Consider the following 21,323-nt stretch of genomic DNA (forward strand, 5'->3'; position numbering starts at 1 on the left):
GCCTGCAGGTCAGTCTTTTAGAAGCAGATGTTATAAAACCATAATGGAGACTTCTACTGAAGGAATAAATGTTCCCCATTGAGGGGAAGTGGAGGAGAGAGGGCTGTTTTTTGAAACCTGTGGGCCACATTCACATGCAAGAATTTGTCTGCTGAACTCAAGAGGCCATTTCACCACACCAAATTATAAAGATGCCTATCCTCCAAACTTTCATTTTTCATTTGAGAAGTAAGCACCACCGGCATAGCAAGTCCTAAACAAAAGCCTTCCCTTTAGAAAACATGGCTAAACAGCCCCATTTTGTTAGGAGTGCTGTGGAAGGCCAGGGCAGAGTACTGCAAACAGCAGCAGCAGACAGCAGAAAGCAGTTGAGCAAGTTGAAGTTTTCTATTTGAGAGTAATTACTGCAGTTATACTCCTCTTGGCCCTGTCACAAAAGCAAGACGATGTTTACAAACTTTGGAGCCCTACTGTTGTGTGAGGGTGACTCCTCATAAATTAGCTCCACCTGATAATCTTTAGGAAGCCTGCAAAACCAGGAGGAGAGGGGGCTACTTTTTGCCAAGGTTAACAGCCAACAAGCTGGTATCTCCACCTACACGAATTTGAACACTTCATTCCCCTCCTCCCCCAAAGTAAGTTAAGTCAAAACTGGAGGGGTGTGTATGTGTGCACACATATGGGGCAGCAGGGGGAAACCTAGATGTCTAGACTATTAAGACTCATTTCATTGCAAAAGGAGCACAAATAAAAACAACAGGTGAATAAGTCAAAATTAACAGCCAGGTAGATACTCACCTTCAGTTAAAGAAAATTACCCAGCAACTAGGTAGAAGAGTCCTACCATCAACCAGCTGCATGCATCTAAAAGATGAAACAACTTCAAGGAGGAACTCAAAGGGGTATGTCAACATCAAATTGGCAGTGCCTACTGCTTTGTGAAACAGGACTATAGCATGCTTCTTTTCAAGGTGATCAAGCTACTAGATCATGACATACCTATACCTTAACAGACTATGCATCTGTAGAAAGATCTTCAAGTGAAGGCTTGAAGATATTCTGATCCTTGTGCAATGGCAGACTGCAACAGGAGTTTCCCAATATGAGGGGGTCTTGACATACCGCAGGACAGCAAACATTTTACCTGTAGGCTCTAAAAATCATCTGAAGACACATAGTAGCTTTAGCTAACGCCTGTAGAAACAATGACCCATTTTCAGGTAGATCACAGAAGGCCAAAATGCCATGACTGACTAGAGCTCCTCAAGGAAGCACATCAATACAGCCACCTCAGACCACACACAAAGCAAAGGGAAAACTCTCTGGAGATCCATCTACGGAAGAAGCTAAACCACGGGAAGAAAGATTCCACAAGCTTCTCATATCCTAGCACCCTAGACAAAAACCCAAAGCAAATCTCAGCCAATTCAACCTTGTGACAAGTCTTAGAAACAGAGTATTTGTTCCCAGTACCTAAGTACTAGCCCTGACCTTTTGCAGCACCTTCTGTCAGACAGCTGCGGCAGGCAGAGCAGCAGTATCCCTGAGTAAATAGGAAGCACACAGCTCACTAAGTTTCCACAGTGCCAGAAGCAAGTCAGTAGCTTCTTTCTTAGAAGGTCTGCAGGAAATATGACCAGGCAGTAGTCATGCCTGGAGTTCATCTGAAGAAAAGCTGTTCTGCTAGCTACTCTCAGGTCACAGGACACAACAGGTTCTTGAAGAGCCCATCCCCATTCTAAAGCAGGGCCTTTCACCATTACACACATAGCAGCAGTGCTAGTCCTATGAAATAGAAGCAATTCCTGCCTCTGCTTTTTATAGCTATCTGCTATTCATCTCCACCCTACTCCATTCCCCCATCCCCAACCCCAGCATATACTCATTTCTGCTGCACTCAAGGAGATTAAGTTCCAGCTCTGAAGTCCAAACTATCAACTGTGGTCACTTCAATTTGAGCGAACAGCATAGGATTGACTTCCAAACCATTTATTTTCCTTACACTTTCAGAACGACAAACAACAACAACCACCAATGAAAACTTAGCTACTCAGGTACACAGGCTCCAGTCATAACTTGACTTTGCTATGATTTTCCAGCAAGAAAGAAGAAAAACACTATGTTTAATACCAATCCATGCTATCAGCTACCACATTTACCAGTTTTGTTGAAACACTTCTATATTACTGCAAATGTCTTCCATTTCTGCCATCTCTAGGGACCTCCTGTGCCACAGGTCTCAACAAAAGTATTGGTTTCTAAAACTAATCAACAATGACACAGATGATTTTTTTCCCCCACTGAACGAGCAAGCATAATGCTTATTAAACAAGTAAACAATATAATCTTAGCTGAATGATCAGGAACTACAATTTTATTCTAGTGACTAGCAAAGTGGCATTCTAGGAAGCCTTTAAACTAGTTCTTCGAATAACATATACAGTTTCATCTTACCATGGAAAGAGAGAAATAATTGGCATCTTTTAAAGAATTCTATGTACCAGCTGTCAGAAGAGCAGTACAATATTTCAAATCTTGTGATTTGAACTTCTGACTTTGCTGAAAGTAAAATGATTTTCAGAGAGCCCCACAGAACCCTGCGTTAATACCTGTGACTTTGTTCTTCTGTGCAAATTTGTACTGATGAGCAAAGCTTCAAAAAAAATATATCTTGTGACCTGTCAATTCCATAAACAGATACTCCTTCAACCCACGAAAGCCAAAAGCTCAACACAAGTTCTTTGATCAGATCCCAGTATGCGATCTGCTTCCCACACTCATCCATGCCTTGACTACTTAATATTCAGAAGTGATTTGGAAAGTACACCCTGGCTAGAACAGGAGACTAGAGAATCAAGGAAGACTACATTCAGTGTTATGCCACTGTATGATTCTGTAGCTGAAGATGGAGTGAAGCAGTGTGGCTCTCCTCCCTCTCCCAAGAGAGGGTATGAGTAACATTGCCCAAGAGGGGAGATGTTAGAAATCAAAGGTCAAAAGAAAAGCAACAAGAACAAAGAATCAAATCACCTCCTTGGAAGGAATGAAAAAGTTGGTCAAAAGTCCTCAGCCTGAAAGACAGACAGCAGAAGTATGTGATAGAGGCCCACAATGCTACAAAAGGCTATAGGGATGGTTAGAAATAGATCACGTCTTCTTGTTCCTGACACGAACTGAAGGGCATCAAACTAAACCAACAGGCGCCATGGTCAGAAGAACAGAAATAAGAGAAGACAGCAGTTCATACAAAGCTTGGCAGAGTGTTACACAGGTGACCTAAGGCTGAAGTGGTTTTAGTAGCTTTTTGGATCCAATGGCAGACTGAGACAAAAATACTTCGGAGAAACCAAAACTAGCTCATGAAATTCCCAGGTTGAAACAAAGCTTGGGAGAAGAGAAATTTTCCATATTCTTGCCCTTAACCTTCCATGAACATTATTTTCCCTGAAGTCTGCTTTCAGCATGGGTGCTGTTCTGAAGCGATTATTCCACTTTTTCTGACATTAGAACAAGGGTAGTAAAAAACTCAAACCAGCAAGTTACACTGTGGAATCTTGCATGCCTGCCTGAGACATTATTATCTATCCCAGGGTAATAAAAATTATGACCAAGGAACTTTACAGGAAAAAGGGAAGCCAGGAGAAACAGAACAGAGTTCTAAGCTAGATTTATAATTATGGACTTAGAACTCCTCTTTGGATTTTTCAATTATGACTTCTGTCACAGATTTTAATCAAGGTTCTCCTTTCTGCAATACTGATGTCACATAAAATTGCAAAAAAAAAAATCAAACCATGTATGCGATAGATGCATAGCAAGCCAAGTACCTGTTGCAGTAGATGCAACAAATGCTATTCAAAAAAAGACAAGCTGAGCTAGAGCTATTAACAGGGAGATCTTAGTATTTGGAATAAAGGGATAGAGGACTATAGGCTTCTGAAAGTTCCCCTAAGGAAAAGGTAATCCAGACTGTCTTTTAAGAGTGATTAAGTCAGGTGACACAAAGCAGAACATACTGTTATCCAAGCCAAGACAAGAGGAATGCACAAATACAGCAAGCATTTATCATTTAATAACTAGTTGAAGATTGCTAAGTGCCAAGTGAAACACTAAGCTTACCGATTTTATAGCATTTTTTCAACACTAAAATCTGTCAGTACATTTGTGATAAAAACCGGTATTCATCTTGCGGGAAATAAAACTGAGCTTTACAGAGAAAGGCAACTGAAATAACTAGGCAATTCGTCTCCAAATTTCAGCTATCTTCTTTACAGTACTCAAAACCTACTGTAAACCTTTCTATTTAGCATGGATAAAGGCTGGTGCTAGCCCTAGTTACTCTTTCTCCACTAAGAAAGTGATTCTGCACTATGTTGCTGAGCCAAGTATCACAGTTCCAGACAGACACTAGCTGTAGAGCAAGCAAGAAGTAGCTCCTGCATTAAAAGCTGGACCTCTTAGTCACTCAGGAGCCAGCCTGTCTAAAAAGGAAAAAACCCTAAAATCAAACAACAAACTAACAGCTTTCAAAAAACCACTTATGTTCTCCAGTGGGAATTAGGGAAAGAATAGAATAGAAAGGGTGAAGATCAGGTTAGTATGAGGGGCAAAAAAGCTGTGAAGTCAAAAGCATCTGTGACAATCTGTAAATACCAGCTAACAAGAACTTTGAAGCTGGAAAGGAATATAAAGCGACAAAAGTCACAGATTTACTGCAGAATTATCCCCAACTTGACCGAACTACCTCAAATGCAACACTGCTATCTATCAAACCTGCCTTCAAATGTTGTAAAGAATCCTTGTCTTTACTCAAGATACCAGACAAACTACAGGAAGATCCAGTCTCTTCAGAGCAAGCCATATTAACAGCCTAGATTTCTAAAAAATGCTCCTAAATACACTGCACAGATACCTAAAGTACTCTCAATAAGGTATACCCACATGGCCCCCTGGCATCTGCTGCAATAGCTATGTACCTGCCAGTGCTATAGGCTCAGTCGAGGCTTCAGACAACACAGATTCAGGATTTGAGTTGAGATCAGAATCCTCAGTGACCGCAGGAAATCAAATTTTGAACCAAAATGAGTAAGGACTGGGAAGCAGGAATAAAGACACCACAAGCCTTCTAGAGTCATAGCTACTGAAGTAAACCTATTTTAGGTAAACTTCTTTGATTTGAACTTTTGCACACTGTCCAGTAGGAGAAAAAATGCCTTTTGTTCAGTACCTACAGAAGACCTTCTCCTTCAGGTCTCTAAAGTCATTAGAAAAGACTTGCAGAAACTCAGTACCACTCAGTAAGTCGGTAAAGCTGTTTTTCTTCTACATAAAGGAAATCCATTCCTCCACACACATTCTAATCTGCAAAGAGCACAGCAGATTTTACTTCCCTCTTGGAGGAGATTCTTGTATCTGTTGGACAAAGGCCTAGTGTCCCCCCCCCAAAAGCTTTAGGCATGTGGAAAACGGGCCTCAAAAAGGACAGCTTCTCCCACTTGCCAGCTCTTCTACATCTGCCTGAGCGCTGAAACGCTCTGTTCATCATGACCACTGTGGAAGAATAACTAACACTACTGAGAAGGGCGATATGTACACAAAGTAAAAGCTACCTGGAAAGAGACTTAAACCACTCTGCTCATCACTTAGCTTTGTTTCAAACAGCTGATCAGAGTGATGAGCACAGAACATGAAAAACTAATACAACCAGCAAATACCGGTGCTCAGAAGCAGCATTAGTTACCCTTCCTACTGCCACAGCTCCTCTCTGCTAGTCAATTTACCTAGCACATCTATATACTTGAAATTTTTAAGCAACCTGATTAGAAGCTAACTGATCTTTAAATATCCTTTAATATAGGTGTTATTGTGTCTGTTCTCAAAAGCAAACTAGGATATAAAATAGCATCAGCAAGCTTTCCTTCTATACTTTAGAAGAAATTACATGGTAGAAAAGCCAGCCAATTACCAAAACTAAACTATTTTAAATATAACAGCTACTAAAGCAATAGAATTTGGTATGGTATACTACAACCATAGCATGCAAAGAAGAGATGTCTTACCCATTTACCTGAATAAATGCCACACACAGTTTGTGCTGTACCTGTCTCTCAAACATAAGAGCCTAGAGCAATCTCCCCAGGTTTTGTTTCTCTTTTGGCAGTTCTAAAGCCGAAACAGTAGGAAGGAAAATTAATCACACCTGCACCAGTATCAACCCTGCAAACCTGATAGAATCTTAATAGCAGCCTACCGTCCCATCCTATTCAGGAAGAACACAAGGTGTTGATTTTTAATTTAAATTAGAAATTGAGATGAAATTGGAAGCTATACACAAAAGAACAGCAATTCCAGCAGATGTTCCTCTGCTAATATCCAATTTTAGTGGACAAAAAAAAAAACAACAAAAAACCCCACTGGTTTAGATAGAGGGTCACAGGATAAGCTTCAATAGTCATTTTGCCTGATCATTACACAGAAGAAAATAAACAAGCTATTTACCTCTTAAGATACTTTCATGATTTCACAACTATTAAGATAGTCCGCTCCACTGCTGGAGTTTCCAGAAATCCACTTAGTTAATCCAAAGAACAGAAGAAAGTATTGATGAAATTAGAGAAGAGAAAAAAGCTTTTTAGAACAATATGTGTACACCACCAGACAGTTTTATTAGATTTAAGCAGAAGCTTTCAGCCTGGCTACCACCTTTGAACTGTTTCAGACAAACCTGATATTAACCAAGCATTCACATCCTACTATTTTCCTAAGACTTGGAAGAAATCCAAGATAAATTAAGCCCGTTATACATATACTTTCTTGCTGCATTAATGAAAGTGTAGCTAGTCTCTTTTGAAGTATATGTAACAACCATGAAGACCCATTAAGAGTTAGTGCAAGACTTGTTTTATGCTAATATTTAGAATTCAAAGATGAACTGGTAATTAATACTGTTCTTCCCCTCCCCTACACACTCCATGTGTCACGGATATTAGTGTCCTCTGGGCACTTCAAGCGAGGCATCATTATAATTTCAACTTGAAGTCAAGAGGGAATTTAACTAACTATGTAATAACATACTTTAATTATTGTTCTAAACCCAGAACACCTGCATGCACTCTTTTGTATTGGAAATATGCATATTAAAAAGGTAGGCAAATACAAAAAAAAAAAGATCCCCAAGTTCTACGTATGCAAAGTTTCTGGGAACAGAGTACTGTTTTAATCTTAACCCTTTTGAATAATGTTAGATGTGATAGTACTGCAATCTTCCCTTTTCTTTTTGAAAAAGCAAATGCCCTCAAAACCAATTCAAGCTAATGAGCTTAGAAGTCTTGCCCAGGGAAGAGGAGAGGCCTGTACTCAACCTTTATTCCTAAGGGAACACAGATTAAGGCACTGTTTTTCTAAATCCTCTTCAAATCTCCCATCAGTCCTAGCCAACTGAATCAACTCTAGAGCTAGCTAGCAGCATCAGTCCCACCTGACAGAGGACAGGTGAGGCAAAGACTTTGCTGTCCCACAGCAATAGCAACAGCTGACTGATTAAACACCCATATAGCTCCAAACAAGATGCAATCTTTTTCTCCAAGGGCATTAGCTCTGAGCACAGGTATCATAGGTGTTTTCACTGTAAAAGAACACAAATGTCTAGGTTTTACTGCTACATGAGTTGCACAACAGTTTCAGTCAATCTGAATTTCACATTTTCAAAAGAGACTTTTCAAACAGTTTGCAGATTTCCTCACAGCTAGTAACAAGTGTCATTAGTCCAGAGAAAGGATATAATGCACTAAGGCTGTCCTTCACTTGGTCTCCCAAATGAACACCAGCCCAGTTCTGAATTTCTGCACATGCTAAAGAGACTGGCAGAGAAACAAAGAAAGAAAACACCTTATTTCATCTTCACAGACACCTGCTCATCTTCCCTTACACCCTCCCTCAGCAATTTGGACCAGGACACTGCAGATGAAACCAAAGCTGTATGTGTGTCTTACTGTTCTCCATGAATTTACAGGAATAAGTTGAGCAGAAAAAAAAGTCACCACTGTAAAACACAGTGTAGTTCTTTAATGTAGACCAACACACAAAAGGAACTTAAAGGATTAAACAGGGATTCTGCACACAAATATGAGCACTTAAATATATGCTGTAGCTCCAGAGTTTAGGCATGAAAATTCTAAATTCATATGTATGCTCTCAAAACAAATACTTGTATCGTATTCAAACAGCAGGACTCAATCTCCTGAAAATACCTCATGGCTGCAGTAATCCTCTATCCCATGTCTGCAGCACCAACCACTATGTTGTATTTAACTACTATTAAAAGCAAACTACTTACACCAGCAAATAAACACAGCATACAACAGCCTATGTAGACTACAATTACATGGTATCCATTTGAATATATGCCAACCAAGGCTTGAAATCAATCACCATAACGGCCTCAGAATTTTAATATCAAATCATGTCTTTCAGATTAACAAACCGGAGGGGATCTGACATAGCTTTGTATTGCTACAAATCAGACAAAACTCACAGACTGGCATGCCTTCAGAAGGAAAGGTTTGTAACAAGTACAGCAGAGTACATGTAACACCCTCTGAAAGCAGGCGCTTGCCCTGTAAATTTACTCTAAGCAAGTGAATAAGAGTGCTTCTCTATTTTTTCCCTTCTCCTCCCATCGACATGGATATGGAACCTATGAAAGGGATATTATCTCAGCAAATCTTCAAGTTAATTTCATCCTTGACCCCTAGTTACTCCTCTGGTGGGAGCCAATCCTACAGCTTTCCTCATAAGGAAGAGCATTAATGGAAAAAAGAATAAAGCCATATAAAATAAGCCAACATTAAAATAACCTGGAGACTAATTTTGCTAGTCCAAAACTGGGCTCATAACTGAAGAATGTTCTAGCAAATACTATTCAGTTTCTTTAGTATTTCATTTGCCACCAACTCTCACTGCTCTGTCTTCTCCAGATTCCTTGGCTAGCTGAAGTTTCACAGACTACCAGATCTTGAAAATCCATCCTAAAGGCTTAGGGACAAACAAAGTATCACTAATAGCAAGCTGCCACAAGTCAAGACTCTCTTTTCCTGCCAGCTAAAGCTTATTTCATTTACCTTACATTTGTGGTGATCTGGGAGTAGATATGAACAGATTGACAAGAGCTGTTAACACGCAACAGTTTGTTCTTCTACGCAAGCCCTGCGACAATTACATTCTGACAGTCCGCAGTTTAAGTCCAGGTCATGCAGAGTTATCAAAAAGGGATCTGAAATCTGGAAATCAACCTCTCAAGAATTGCTGTCGGTTGGGTTTGAGAAACCACTTTCCCTCTAACTCTTAAACAGCAAGAAGAGATATGAAGTGTCTACAAACTGTAAACCATACAATCCCAAAGCTAACACAGCTTAACAGCAAACATCACAAGGCACTGAAGGGGCACTAAATATTTGACAGGCAGCATCTTAAGTATGTATGCAAGTCTAAGTGTTTCAGTTTCTCTACTTCCTTCCCTTTCTCACTTTCTGATAGAAGAAAGTACTGGTCTGTGTGTATGAATCACTGAAACAATACTTTGTTCTACGAAGTTTTCCAACAGCCAAACACAACACTAAAGCATTTTGTGCCTATTTATAAACATATGGTTAAACAGTTTATAACCAACACAGGAGGTGCTATCAGTTCACTATAGTGTACAAAACCTAGTCACTGGTGCAGGGCAGCAGATGGCTATATCTGTTCTTAGTAGTCCAAGTAAACATGGTCTGACTTCCAGACTTTGCTGATTACATGCAGCCAGTTATAGTAAAAGCTCCATGTGAGATAACAAAAATCATGTTATTGTAACATAAGAGACTTGGAACTATCAAAAGCACTCAAAAAATTGTACATGGTGTAAGAGAATAGAACTACCATTAAAATCTATTAAGCAGCAGCATAAGTTATCAGACCAGTGCTATTAAAATTGTCCTCAATCAACAGGAAGAACAGCGAGTGGTACCAAGAACTGCACACCCTAAAAAACCTACTTCAGTTTTGATTGGAGTAGATCAATAATTAAGCTATTGATGTTATTCCTCAACTTACTGCTTAAAGCAAATTTCGGTCAAGCCTTCCAAGTAGGAACTAGCTCCCTAATTAGAATTTCAGTTCTCCAGCTGGAACCTGGACCTTTAATATTAAAAAGGCAGACAGTGTTTTAAGGTAGACATTTCAACTTGACAGTGCTATAAACAGAAATATATTTATTGGGGGGGAGGGGTAAGGAAGACTTAAAGAATTTGATGGTTTAGGTTCACTGCCAGCACATGCAATATTTCACCACAAGCTGCACGTACAGAACTGCTTCAGAAGGAGTAAGGAAAGTTAGCTCTACCTCAAACTAGCATTTTTCTACCACCTGTTGGATACTGCATCAATATTAACATCACTTGCTCACTGAAAGTCCAGAAAGGTAACATTTACCCAATTCAAATGTTAGATACTTAAAGTTACTTAACCTGGTACATTCAGAGAACTAGGAAGCAGCAGAGAGACTAGATACCTAATGGGCTATCTGGAAATAGAGCCATTGGAAGAAAAATTTAAGTGTAATAATAAGCAAATCATTACATACTGAACAAAACCCATGAGAACACACCCTGCTGGAAACGAGAAATGTATATTCAGGACTTTCAAGCCTCAAGCAAGACGTAAACAGACTGCAGTTTATATACTGATATTCCAGTCTTATCTCAAATTTTAAAAAAGGAAAAAAAACAACTTCAGAGAATGAGCACCTGTGCATCTGTCCAAGGGGCATATAATCAGTTACTCAAGGACTATTAGGCTGTATCTTAGCAACCTTTGCAAGCTCTAATCGAGTAAGACTAAGATTGCCATTTAGCCTTGAAATGCCTTGCACCTTCCATCTACAATAGCATACTGTTACCTAGGCTGTCATTTCAATCACAGATAAAAATCCATGCTTACTATGTATTTCAGCTGAGAGTTCCTCTTAGCACTTGCTATCAGATGATCTCCATGTCAAATATGCTTTTTACACTTTATTATCTGAAGCAGCAATTAATAAAATAAACCTTTAATTTTCATGCTTTTTATACAAAATAAAGGCTAACTACAACTACAAAATAAACAGCCTTGAGAATAAAGTTTAATAAATGAGCATAAGCTGTAGCTCAACTCTTAAACAAGATCTTCAAATATCACTACAAGAAAAATGCTTAATATCAAAGCAGCAGTAGACACATTCAGGTAAATAGCAAGCATTTATCTTGGAGCTAGATGGTACTTAAATCTTAGGTGATGCTGAAATCCACTTACGATGTTCTTCGCATTGGTTTTCTAAAATCAAGTATCCGAGCTTTGGCCATCAGACCAGAAAAAAAAAAGCCAAAAGCATTGAGCAATTGAAAAATAAACTCATTGGTTCAGCCCTAGTCTACCATCACTGCTCACTTATAACATCAATGGACTACCAGTGGACAGTCTCCACTTAAGACAGCAGTCTTAAAGATTAAATTTTATATTTTTCCTAATACAGAAAGCAAAGGGACCAAAAGTCTCTGGTTAAATCAGGGATGGCCACTTCTCCTTGACTCAACATCATCTACACAAGAGCTACCACACAGCTCTCTGCAGCTCCCACCCTCCCAGTCTCCCTGGGTATATACAGCAGGGGAAGACCACAGCTCTGAGAGGGTCCCACCACCCCACGGGTTGCAGAAGTTCAGCAAGTGCCCATCATGGCCTAGCACAGATGGTCTTAAACATCTCTACTGGCTCACTCTCCAACCCTGGGGGCAGTGATCAGGCTACATGCCTGCCTCTTGCTCACACAACAGCTGAACGTGCAGCTCAAAACTCACCAGCTGGTTATGGCACAGTACTGTCAGCAGCCACCTCTGGCCAAAGACTGACTAGTTTTAGACACCCAGCAGCCAGAAGCCAGAGCAGGTTTCTAGCAAAAGGCCCATCAAAAGTAGATCAGAGAGCTGAAGAGGAAGAGAATGGTGGAGTTACTGCCAAAAAAAAAATGATAGTGACTATCCTTTGGGTAAGCATCTGGCTAAGCTTTAAGGAGTCAGAAACAATGCAGGTATACCCTTATCCCTCATTCCTTTAAGTAGCCTCTCTTTCTCCAAAGTGAACTCCCAAGCTTGGTCCAGATCAGAGGTTTCCTAGCAGCTAGAACTGGAGAGGTAAATTGGCTCACTAGCAAGAAAGTTATCCCCTTTTTTAGTCTTTTCAGTAGGCTGAGCAGCTCTGAACTAGAGCAAGCAAGGCAAACAGGACCCACACGGAGTTGACAAAACACTGGTCTTGTTTTCAGAACAGGAGGGAGAGAAGCTTTCAGGCACACAGTAATTTAAAGCTTCTGCAGATGACTAAGTATACAGTGTGATCACAGCTGCTTTACAGACTTAACAGTAGTTTCTAAAGGATGTTCACAGAACATATTTCAGAGCCAGCATTTGCACAAAGTAACACCTACGGGGAAAAAAAAGAGAAGATAGACTGCACAAAAAGGATGAATTCCAGTCATTTCACATACAGGTAATGACTTGATGGCATTTCTCAAAACAGGGGGCAGACAGCCATGGGCCCACATGGACAACACAAAAGTAATTTTAAAAGTTAAAAAAATATCATTTACCTTGCACATCTGTCTCAAATACAATCCTCCCTACACAAGACAGACTTTATAACAACTGACTAACAAGCAGGTTAGAAACGCACTACAGCATTTTTTGCCTTTTTTTACATCCAGAAAACTTATTTCATATCATTTATTGTTTGACAAAAGCTTAATTTTCTGCAGTTTTTTGTGCTGACAAACAGCGAACTCTAGTAGTAACTCAAAGTGAACTGTACTCATGCAAGGAATACAAGCATTAGCATCAAACACAGAAGGCACCTTTTACACCACAAAGCTTCTCAACATCTGCAGCAACAGATTTCCTTGAACTTCAGAGGATCACTCAAAGCCTACAATACAGTGGGAAGAGAGCACAATTAGGGCAAACATCACAAGCTTGATATAAACACAACCTATTATGGTTTTACTCCAACCACCTATGTTAAACGTGACTGTTTAAGATTAAAGCTTTAAGTAGTCATGTCTTTAGCAGACCTCTCATATACAGAACTTTTTTTTTAATATAAAACAGTGTTTGAAACATCTTCAAACAACCCAAAGCCAGTGTTACAAAGCCTCCATCCTACTGCAGTGAATTGAACATGCTCTGTTTCTACCTCACCCTCTTCTGCAGCTCACATCCTCTAGTGTAAGAGTAATCCTGACTAATACCTATTCCATTTTCAGTCAAAGATTTAATGCCCACACCAGCTGCATGGCTAAGAGTGTAGCATTTCACAGATAGGCTGGCTGGAGTACTTTCTGGAATAAATATTAGAAAGTTGACAAGAGGTGTATCAGCATACCACTCCCAGTGTCTGGGAGGTAACGTAGCTTGTCTGTGAGTTCTGAGTTCAGCCTCAGTGTTTCCAATAAATAAGCAAGTGTTTATTTAAGGAAACTTTCAAGGAGTATAAATAGAAGTGTTCTTTACTATCTGACCATCTCCATGACATTCAAAAAAACCCCAGAACTTTAAGGTATAAAAGCTTAAATAGCTAGCAGAATACTGCCCTCTGAGGTGTATTAATTTCAAAGACATTAGAAATTCTAGATTTAGTGACATCCACATACAAAAGATTAGGAGTGCAAAGAACATTTCTGATTAAAATTAGAAGATAGATTTTCTATAGTTACATGAAACATAAGCCTTTAGGCTTCCTATTTTGGGCAAGCTGCAAAGAGTTGCTGGCACACACAGCATGCCAATAATAAATCCCTTTTTCAAAGTGTGGTTCTGAAGTGCTCACCATTAAGGCCTTGATTCTTTTTTAGAGGTGACACCTGCAGCTGCTACTGAAATCAACTAGAGTTGTCACTACCCAGCATCACTGAAGTCAGCCCCTAAAACATCACCCAATTACCTTACTTTAAGGCAACACAACAAAACCTGAAAGCCACTCTTTGCATCTGTGTCACTTGACACTAAAGAGATACCACTTTTAAAATAAACCAGTCCCCCAACCTCAACCTTTCATTTATGTTTGCCTTAAAAACTTTTTTGGTCACAGTACTGAGCAGGTAAAAGCATGCAATTGTCTTATCTACAGCCCCAAGACTGAAGAAGCATGAATCCATGTTTTCTAATCCACAATGTATCTGTCCCTGAAAGCAACAGGCAGGGGAATGTTTTACAAGCTCAAGAACCACAGGTGCTTTGGCATGGCAGGTCCACAGAGCCCAAGTCCATGGACAAGCCCATCAGGCAGCCAGCAAGCAGCAAGTTCAGGGAAGAACAAACAACAAAAAAATGTTGAAGTATTAAAAAGGAAGCTTTGTGCCATCAGTAGAGGCTTCCACCTGGGGGAAAAAAGTTAGGCTGCTGACAAGTCAGACACTAAACTTTTTTGTAGCTGCTAGCCATATATTGATGAACTACATTCTTCCCCATCCTGACCTCCTCTTCTAACAGGTGTGATGCATGCACACTAACCTATCGCTGTACCAGGTGAATTCTGGTTGAAGGTCTTGCTCTCACTTATTCCCTGCCCTCAGGTCCTGCTTGGGACTGTGCACTTGCACACACTTTATTCTTTAACAGGAAGTTTCAATGAGGCAAATAACTATTTAGAGGTAAAGCTTGCTGTGTTTAACTTGAGAATGCTTCACTTGTGAAATCCTGATCTTCTTCATAATATACCTACTGCTCCTTAGGTACAGCTGTATACAAGTGCCTTTTTCAGTGCTAAATGGCCAAACTTTAACCTGGCTAATTTAAGTGTATCTGCTATGACTGGCTGTCATTCAAGCTGACAGGATTCATGTTTACTCTGTCAGGGAGCACACAGTAACCTATTTCAGGATATTTTCATGACAAACCCTCAAGATGCTGATCAGAGTAGTGGATGGCTATTAAGACAAGGTAGATCAACTGCGTATCTAACCAGCCAGACAAAAATAGAGAAGAGCATTTCCTGGCTATCTAGTTCCCTACCAGCACCACAGATCCCAGATGACACACTCCAAGACTAGATGCCTTCCAGGGCCTGACCACCTTTGCTTTTCAAATTAGCAGAACTGAGCTTGATACAGAATCTTATACTGAAGCAGACATCTGAAAGTGACAAGCAAAACACTGTATTCATTAAGTAATAAAAGCTATAAGGTCAAGTATTCCTGCTCAGGTTTTAGCAGAGGAGGGGCTGCTTTCTAAGAAATTCAACATTTACTGCTGCAGTCAAGTTATCCTCTCAACAGCTTTACACATATTTGATGTCTCACACTCCTGTGTATGTTTTAGATCAAGACTGAACCCTTCCAGGCATCTGGATGGGATATGTAGACTGCATGTAGATGAAACTCACACAGAACCTGGGTATTACATTTATATACTTTCACATTTTTATCCACCCAAAAGTTAACAGTACTTCAGAAGCTTAGAGAAAGGTGCTACAATCACATCTGGAGTAGGAAAAACGTAAGATCAGTGATTACAAAAATAATAAATTAGTGCCCACATTCTAGTGGGGAAAGCACCCTTTACCCAAGCAAGTTGCAAGGGCTGCCTGAACCTCTACTACCCCTTCTTCAGAGAAGTCCTAGCTAAGTACCAAGGAAAAAGAAGTGAAACTGCTTCTTTCTGCTACTTAATGGCCAAGGCCCTGAATTTGGAACTTAACCTGTAGAGCTCAGTGCACACTGAGCCCCACATGGACACTGCCCTGTCACACTGGAGTATCAGAAAAAGAGGGGCTGAAGGGATACAGTGATGCATACCATAACACACGATTTCAACATCCACAACTTGTCAGAACAATTCCTCTATATGACTAATTAGCTGAAGTAATAGATGCCATACCAATATTTATGGTGCTGGAAAAGCTGTGAATTCCCCGAGGGAAGGAACAGGGTGGAGGGAAAAACCACACACACACACAACTCCATTTCATGGCATCTAGCAAAGGAGTATGAAAAATGGTTCCTCATAACCCATCCCGCAAAATGTCTATAACTTTAAAACATCATCTTCAGAAGCAACCGTCAATTAAATCCACACCTAAACCTTTGCCAATAACCTAACTGTAATTAATATTGCTGTGCAAGGTACTTCTGAAGCTTCAGTCCCTGAGCAAACAGCTCCATTAGAAAAAAAAATGCTGAAGACTAACAAGCCTGAACTGTGTGAGTGATCAGAACCCTTCAGAGCTACTTGAATTCTTTTGTCTTCCTTTGTTTTAGAGTTCCACATATATTTTAATTGCATCATTTATTTGTTAACAGTCTCAAACAAGCATTAAGCTTAAAGTTTTACAGCAGGAGGCAAAAAAATATGAGGTAGGTGGGTGAAGAAGACAGCTGTATTGTTCTAGCTGTTCCTCAGCCTCTCCCACTGCCAGATTTCTGTGGATGATCTATCCCAAGGTAGCAATTTTAAGAACTTTTTGGCAATATCCCAATCTTCTCTTGCAAATCAGAGATCAGATTAATGATATTAAAAAGAGAGACAGGAAATAGGAATAAACTGGATAACTGACACTGTATCAAGAAGCAGAAGTCACTAAGCTCTGGTACTATAGCTTTACAGAAGCAACTTCTCCAAATTTTAGAGAAATTTTTTACCGTATGAAATAAAAATGAAAAAGAAATCAGTATAACAAAACCAAGGCAAAGACTCCACCTTTCAAGATACTACTTTCCTTACAGCTACTGCTAGCTCAGGACACTGCAATATCAAACAGATAAAGAAAGCCTCCCTCAAGCAATTTATACATTTGCCTCCACACATGAGGGAGTTATCATTCAAATGCTGTTTAATAAGAAGTCTGCATACACCAATGCTGGCTTCCATTAGGGTTGGATTCCTCAGTCTTAAAAATCCAATATAGAACTACTGAAATAAGTCCTTTGCTCACTGCTGGTACCAAGGCAAATGTGTTTCACAAGTGAAGAGCATAATTTCTGATGCTATTTAGTCTTGTTCCTTCCCAGCATATTCAATAAAGGAACATTAATTTCATTACAGCTGCACTGCGAAGAAAAAAAAGCATTATATGGAAAGATTATGCCCATATTGTTGTTGTTTCTTTGCAAACGTGAGTAGAGAGAATATTATTTGAGAACAATTTTGAGATTACCCCAGGGAATTGAAACTCAACTGAGGAACTCAATCTACTTTAAAAACCCCTTGTGTTAAACTAGCATTACAATTGAGCATTACTCTCCTTGCAGAGTCTGTATGGCTTATCGACAGTCGTGATAAAGATGCCACATCCCCCAGGATGCAGAGTTCAACGTGTAACCACAACATAAAGGAGAATATCTTTCCATAGGCACATCTGCAGACTGCAGTACAGGGACTGTTTTTAAAAGTACAACTACTCCACAGCTTATTTTTAGAATCAAGGGTGGGCAGGGAGAGTATTCAGTAAACCTTCCAAAAATCAGCCAGCCACCCACTGAACTGCAGTGGCACTGTTTAAATAACTTACAGCCTGACCTGTAATAGCTACACACACAAAAAAAATCTAAAACCAAACAGTGGAAAGACTGACCAAATACCAAGTCCTTTAAAACACTGGAGGCAACAATACAAGAAACAGCAGCAGATGAGGCACTGTATGCTAGAGACACTGTGGCAATTCACCTGCAAGAGGTAGGTCAAACAGGCCTTTCTTCGGACTGGATGAGCATAGAACAACAATATCCGGCAGCTGCAAGGTAAGAATGTGCTTATTCCAACAGAGAAAAGCCAAAGGAGGTTGGGCTTCGGGACCTGCATTGTACGGGTTATCAAACTCTCCTTCAGTTTCAAGTAGCAATAATAGAACTGGCAAAATAAAAGTGCGAGTTAAGTTACCTTTACTTCCTCATGTAGATAACATATAAAGTTTGAGGTGCTAATGGTACAAAAAACTCCTACTGAAGAGTTTACGATTTCATCAAGCCTGCATTAAATGGTCAATAAAGATGAGAAAGAATCTTAATTTTCCCTTTGATCTTGCAACTTGCAAGTGGAGTTCTAAATACCATAGTTTTACGGTATTGACTATACCCATTAACAGAAACCTAAGTTCAAGAGACCACAAGACAAAACAAAGGCAACCAGAACACCCCAACTTGGCAACCAGAACACAAGCGCCTCTGTGCAGAGAAATTTATTGGTTGTATTATTTAACTGTCTAACTCCAGCAAAACCCTTTATTGCAAATAGCAATCAGTTCTTAACTTGAGGAGCATGAGCATCAGGTTGGAGGGTCCCTGGCAGCACAGAAGGTTAAGCAATGTATGTGGACTGGTTTCCTTTAGCACAAAATGCAAGCGAGCAGCAGCAATTTTCTAAGTAGCAAAGATCCCAAACGTTACATGTCTCGAGAAGAAGGCAAGGGCTATTTCACACTGGTCACCAGGTACCAAATGCGACCCGCAGGTACCGGGGCTTCCGATACTCATCTCCCTCCGGAGCTGCACCATCCCCATTCCTCGGCACCTCCCAACTTGCCAGCTTCCACCCCGTGGCCCACTTGGAAGGGCGGCGCGCAGCAGCTGTGAACCTCGCTGCAGGGCCCTACCCGCCTGCAGCCAGGCAGAAAGTCCGGCCCTTCCTCCGGCACTGCCCCTCTCCGCACCCCGCGTCCCCGAAAGGCAGGAGGAAGCGCTCCGTCCTCCAAGGGCCGGGACAAGCCTTGGCCCGCAGCCCCTGCGGGTGTGCGCCCTCGAGCATACGGCGCACGGGAGATAGGGCTAAGCAGCAGACACCCCCTGTACCCCGGGGGCCGGGAGCTGCAGAGAGAGATGGGACAGCAGCACAGCCGCAGCGCCCGCCGCCACGGAGCCGAGGCATGGAGCGCGAGAGGAGCGGAGCGGGGCCCGGCCACCCGGAGGGGGCAGCGCTGCGCAGGCCAGGGGGGAAGGCTGGGGGGGGTCGCTGCGCGGGGCACGCGCCGGGCCCCCGCCCTCTCCGCCCCCAGCGCCAACGGCCCGGCCCCGCCCGCGCCCCAGGAGGAGCTGCAGCTCGCGCCCTTCGCGAGCCGCGGCACGCGCCCCGCGCCCCCACCTGCGCCGCCCGCCAGCGCCCCCTACCGGGGACCGCGCCGAGCGCCGCGGCCGCGCCTCTGCTCCCGGGACGGTTCCCGGCGGCGTTCTCCTCGGAAAACGTTCATTTTCCGCGATTTCTGGCGCACGAGCCGCACCTGCTGCCCGCGAGGGAGCCCGTCATGCGGCCAGCCCGCAGCCGCTCCCCAGCGCCCCCGGGCCGTCTCCAGAAAAGCCCCGCCGCCGCGGCCCCTGCGCTCCTCGGCGGGGCGAGGGCTGCGCATCCTCCATACCGCCGGCCGTGCCCTGCGGCCCCGGGAAGCGGCCGGCCCCGCTCAAGGCAGCGCACCCGGTCTTCTAACGGGAGAGCGGGCAGCGCCTAGGAACCCACACCAGGTAGGGGGGCGGTTATACGGGACACTAAATAGGGTCGGTAACAAGAGCACGATCATCAACAACCTACCGGCCACGCAAACTGAAAGGGAATAACAATCCTGCCCGTCTCGGGGGTTCTGCCTTGATAGGAGTACTTGTTGTTGTTCAAATAGAAAATATTTCCACCGAGAACGGGGGTAGATCCGAATCCGTAGTTGCAGGGTCCGACCGGTGTGATCTTGGCCTGATACTCCTTGAGACAGACTTTCACGTAAGTGTCGCACTCGTCCCGGGCGCAGTCCAGGTTCTGGGGGCTTCTCATGCCATCGCAGCATTCCCCATTGAACAACTCGCCGTTTACATTCCGCACCGAGTTAAGCTGCAGCTCGAAATAGCCCGTGCACCGGGACACCTAAAAATAAAAATCAAAGGGAAAAGAGCCTCGTTACTATCGCGGCCGGGGCGGGCAGCGCCAGGAGCGCGGGGCTGCGGCGAGGCTGCGGCCCCCGCAACTTTCGCCGGCTGGAGATTTAACCCCGCTGCGGCAGCACATCTTTATAAAACAAAAATATCACGCATGCATAGAACATGCGCAAGGTGGAAAGGGAGCGGAGATAACCGAGCCGGCTGCGGACAGGAGCGGAGCCCCCCGCGCTCCCTTACCTGCACACAGGAGCCGAGGAGCAGCGCCAGGCCGAGCGCAGCGGCGCAGGGGGCCCGGTTCCGCTGGCCGGCGCCCCGCATGCCTGCTGCTCCGCGCAGCCGCCTCAGAGGAGCCCGCCGAGCTCACCGGCCACGGACCGGCAGCCGCTCGCGGCATGGGCGGCGGGGAAGCCGCCCGCAGCGCGCCGGGGGGCGCAGGGCATGGGCTGCCGGCGGGGCCGCCCGGAGCGCTCCGCCGCCGCTCCCCTCCCGCGGGCTCCTCTCGCTCTCTGTGCGCCTCAGCTCCGCAGACACCCAACAAGTAGGTGCCAGAGTGACAGCTTCATTACCCATTCGCCGCTGCTGCCGCTGCCTTCATATTAATGAGGGGGACGGCCCGGCCCCGCGACCGGCGGGTGGGGCCAGCGCCGCTCCCGCCGCGGCTCTTAAAGGGCGGCGCATGGAAACGGCACCCCCTATCCTGCCACACTCCGCTGGTAGTGGGGAGTCTGTCACCCCTAGGCGGGAGGAGGGAATGGGGGAACGCCCGCTGGGCGTGGACGAGCACAAGTGGGGTGCGCGCACCCCCATGTAGGTGGTGTGCGGGGTGGTGTGAACGCGCCACCGCCGCGGAGGAGCTCGCAGAATGCGTGCACCCACAGTGTTAGAGTAGCACCCCTGGGGTATGCGCGCCCGTGGCTTCGGAGTAGCCCCTGGCCGAGGTGGAGCACGCGGTATGTGCACCCACTGATGGAGCTGTGCAGGGTGTATGCACTCACAAGCTTAGAAGAGCACATGTAGTGCAAACACATCAGCCAAAAAGCGCTTGGGGTAGGAGTGCCCCAGCATCGTTCATGTACCTACAGCTGTGTAGCAGTGCACAGGGTGGGATCACCCACAGCTATGAAGGAGTAGGATGCACTCCCAGTCATAGAAGATTGTGATGGTTGGGAGTGCCGGCAGCCATGTAGGAGCACGGTACGTGCAAACGTAGCTGTGGAAGAGAATGGCATGGGATTATTCGTTGCAGTGGAAGAGCATGCATGGTGCATGCCCCCACAGCTGTGGAAGAGTGTGTGGGGTGGGTGCACCCGTAGCTGTGGAGGAACACAGGGAGCGGGAGCACCCACAGCACCACAGAGGAGTGTGGGGTGCATGCACCCACAGCTGTGGAGGAACACATGGTGCACGAACA

At 43.5% G+C, this 21,323-nt stretch overlaps 1 protein-coding gene across 2 annotated transcripts in view; it reads right to left on the reverse strand.

The window, feature by feature from the left end:
• Window positions 1-20,450, reverse strand: part of JAG2 (jagged canonical Notch ligand 2) — a 68,092-nt gene extending 47,642 nt beyond the window's left edge. For both annotated transcript variants that reach the window (XM_061464162.1, XM_061464161.1), the window contains exons 1-2: window positions 20,150-20,450; window positions 19,575-19,898 (exon numbers count right to left, since the gene is read on the reverse strand). In XM_061464162.1, coding sequence (XP_061320146.1) covers window positions 19,575-19,898; window positions 20,150-20,230 — 405 coding nt within the window. In that variant the 5' untranslated portion in view covers window positions 20,231-20,450. The remainder of the gene's footprint in view (window positions 1-19,574; window positions 19,899-20,149) is intronic.
• Window positions 20,451-21,323: the final 873 nt, after the last annotated feature.

This window comes from Pezoporus flaviventris, unplaced genomic scaffold, assembly GCF_033815535.1.
Source record: "Pezoporus flaviventris isolate CSIRO_AGI_PZ_B2104156 unplaced genomic scaffold, CSIRO_AGI_Pfla_v1 ptg000036l, whole genome shotgun sequence".
Classification (NCBI taxonomy): domain Eukaryota; kingdom Metazoa; phylum Chordata; class Aves; order Psittaciformes; family Psittacidae; genus Pezoporus; species Pezoporus flaviventris.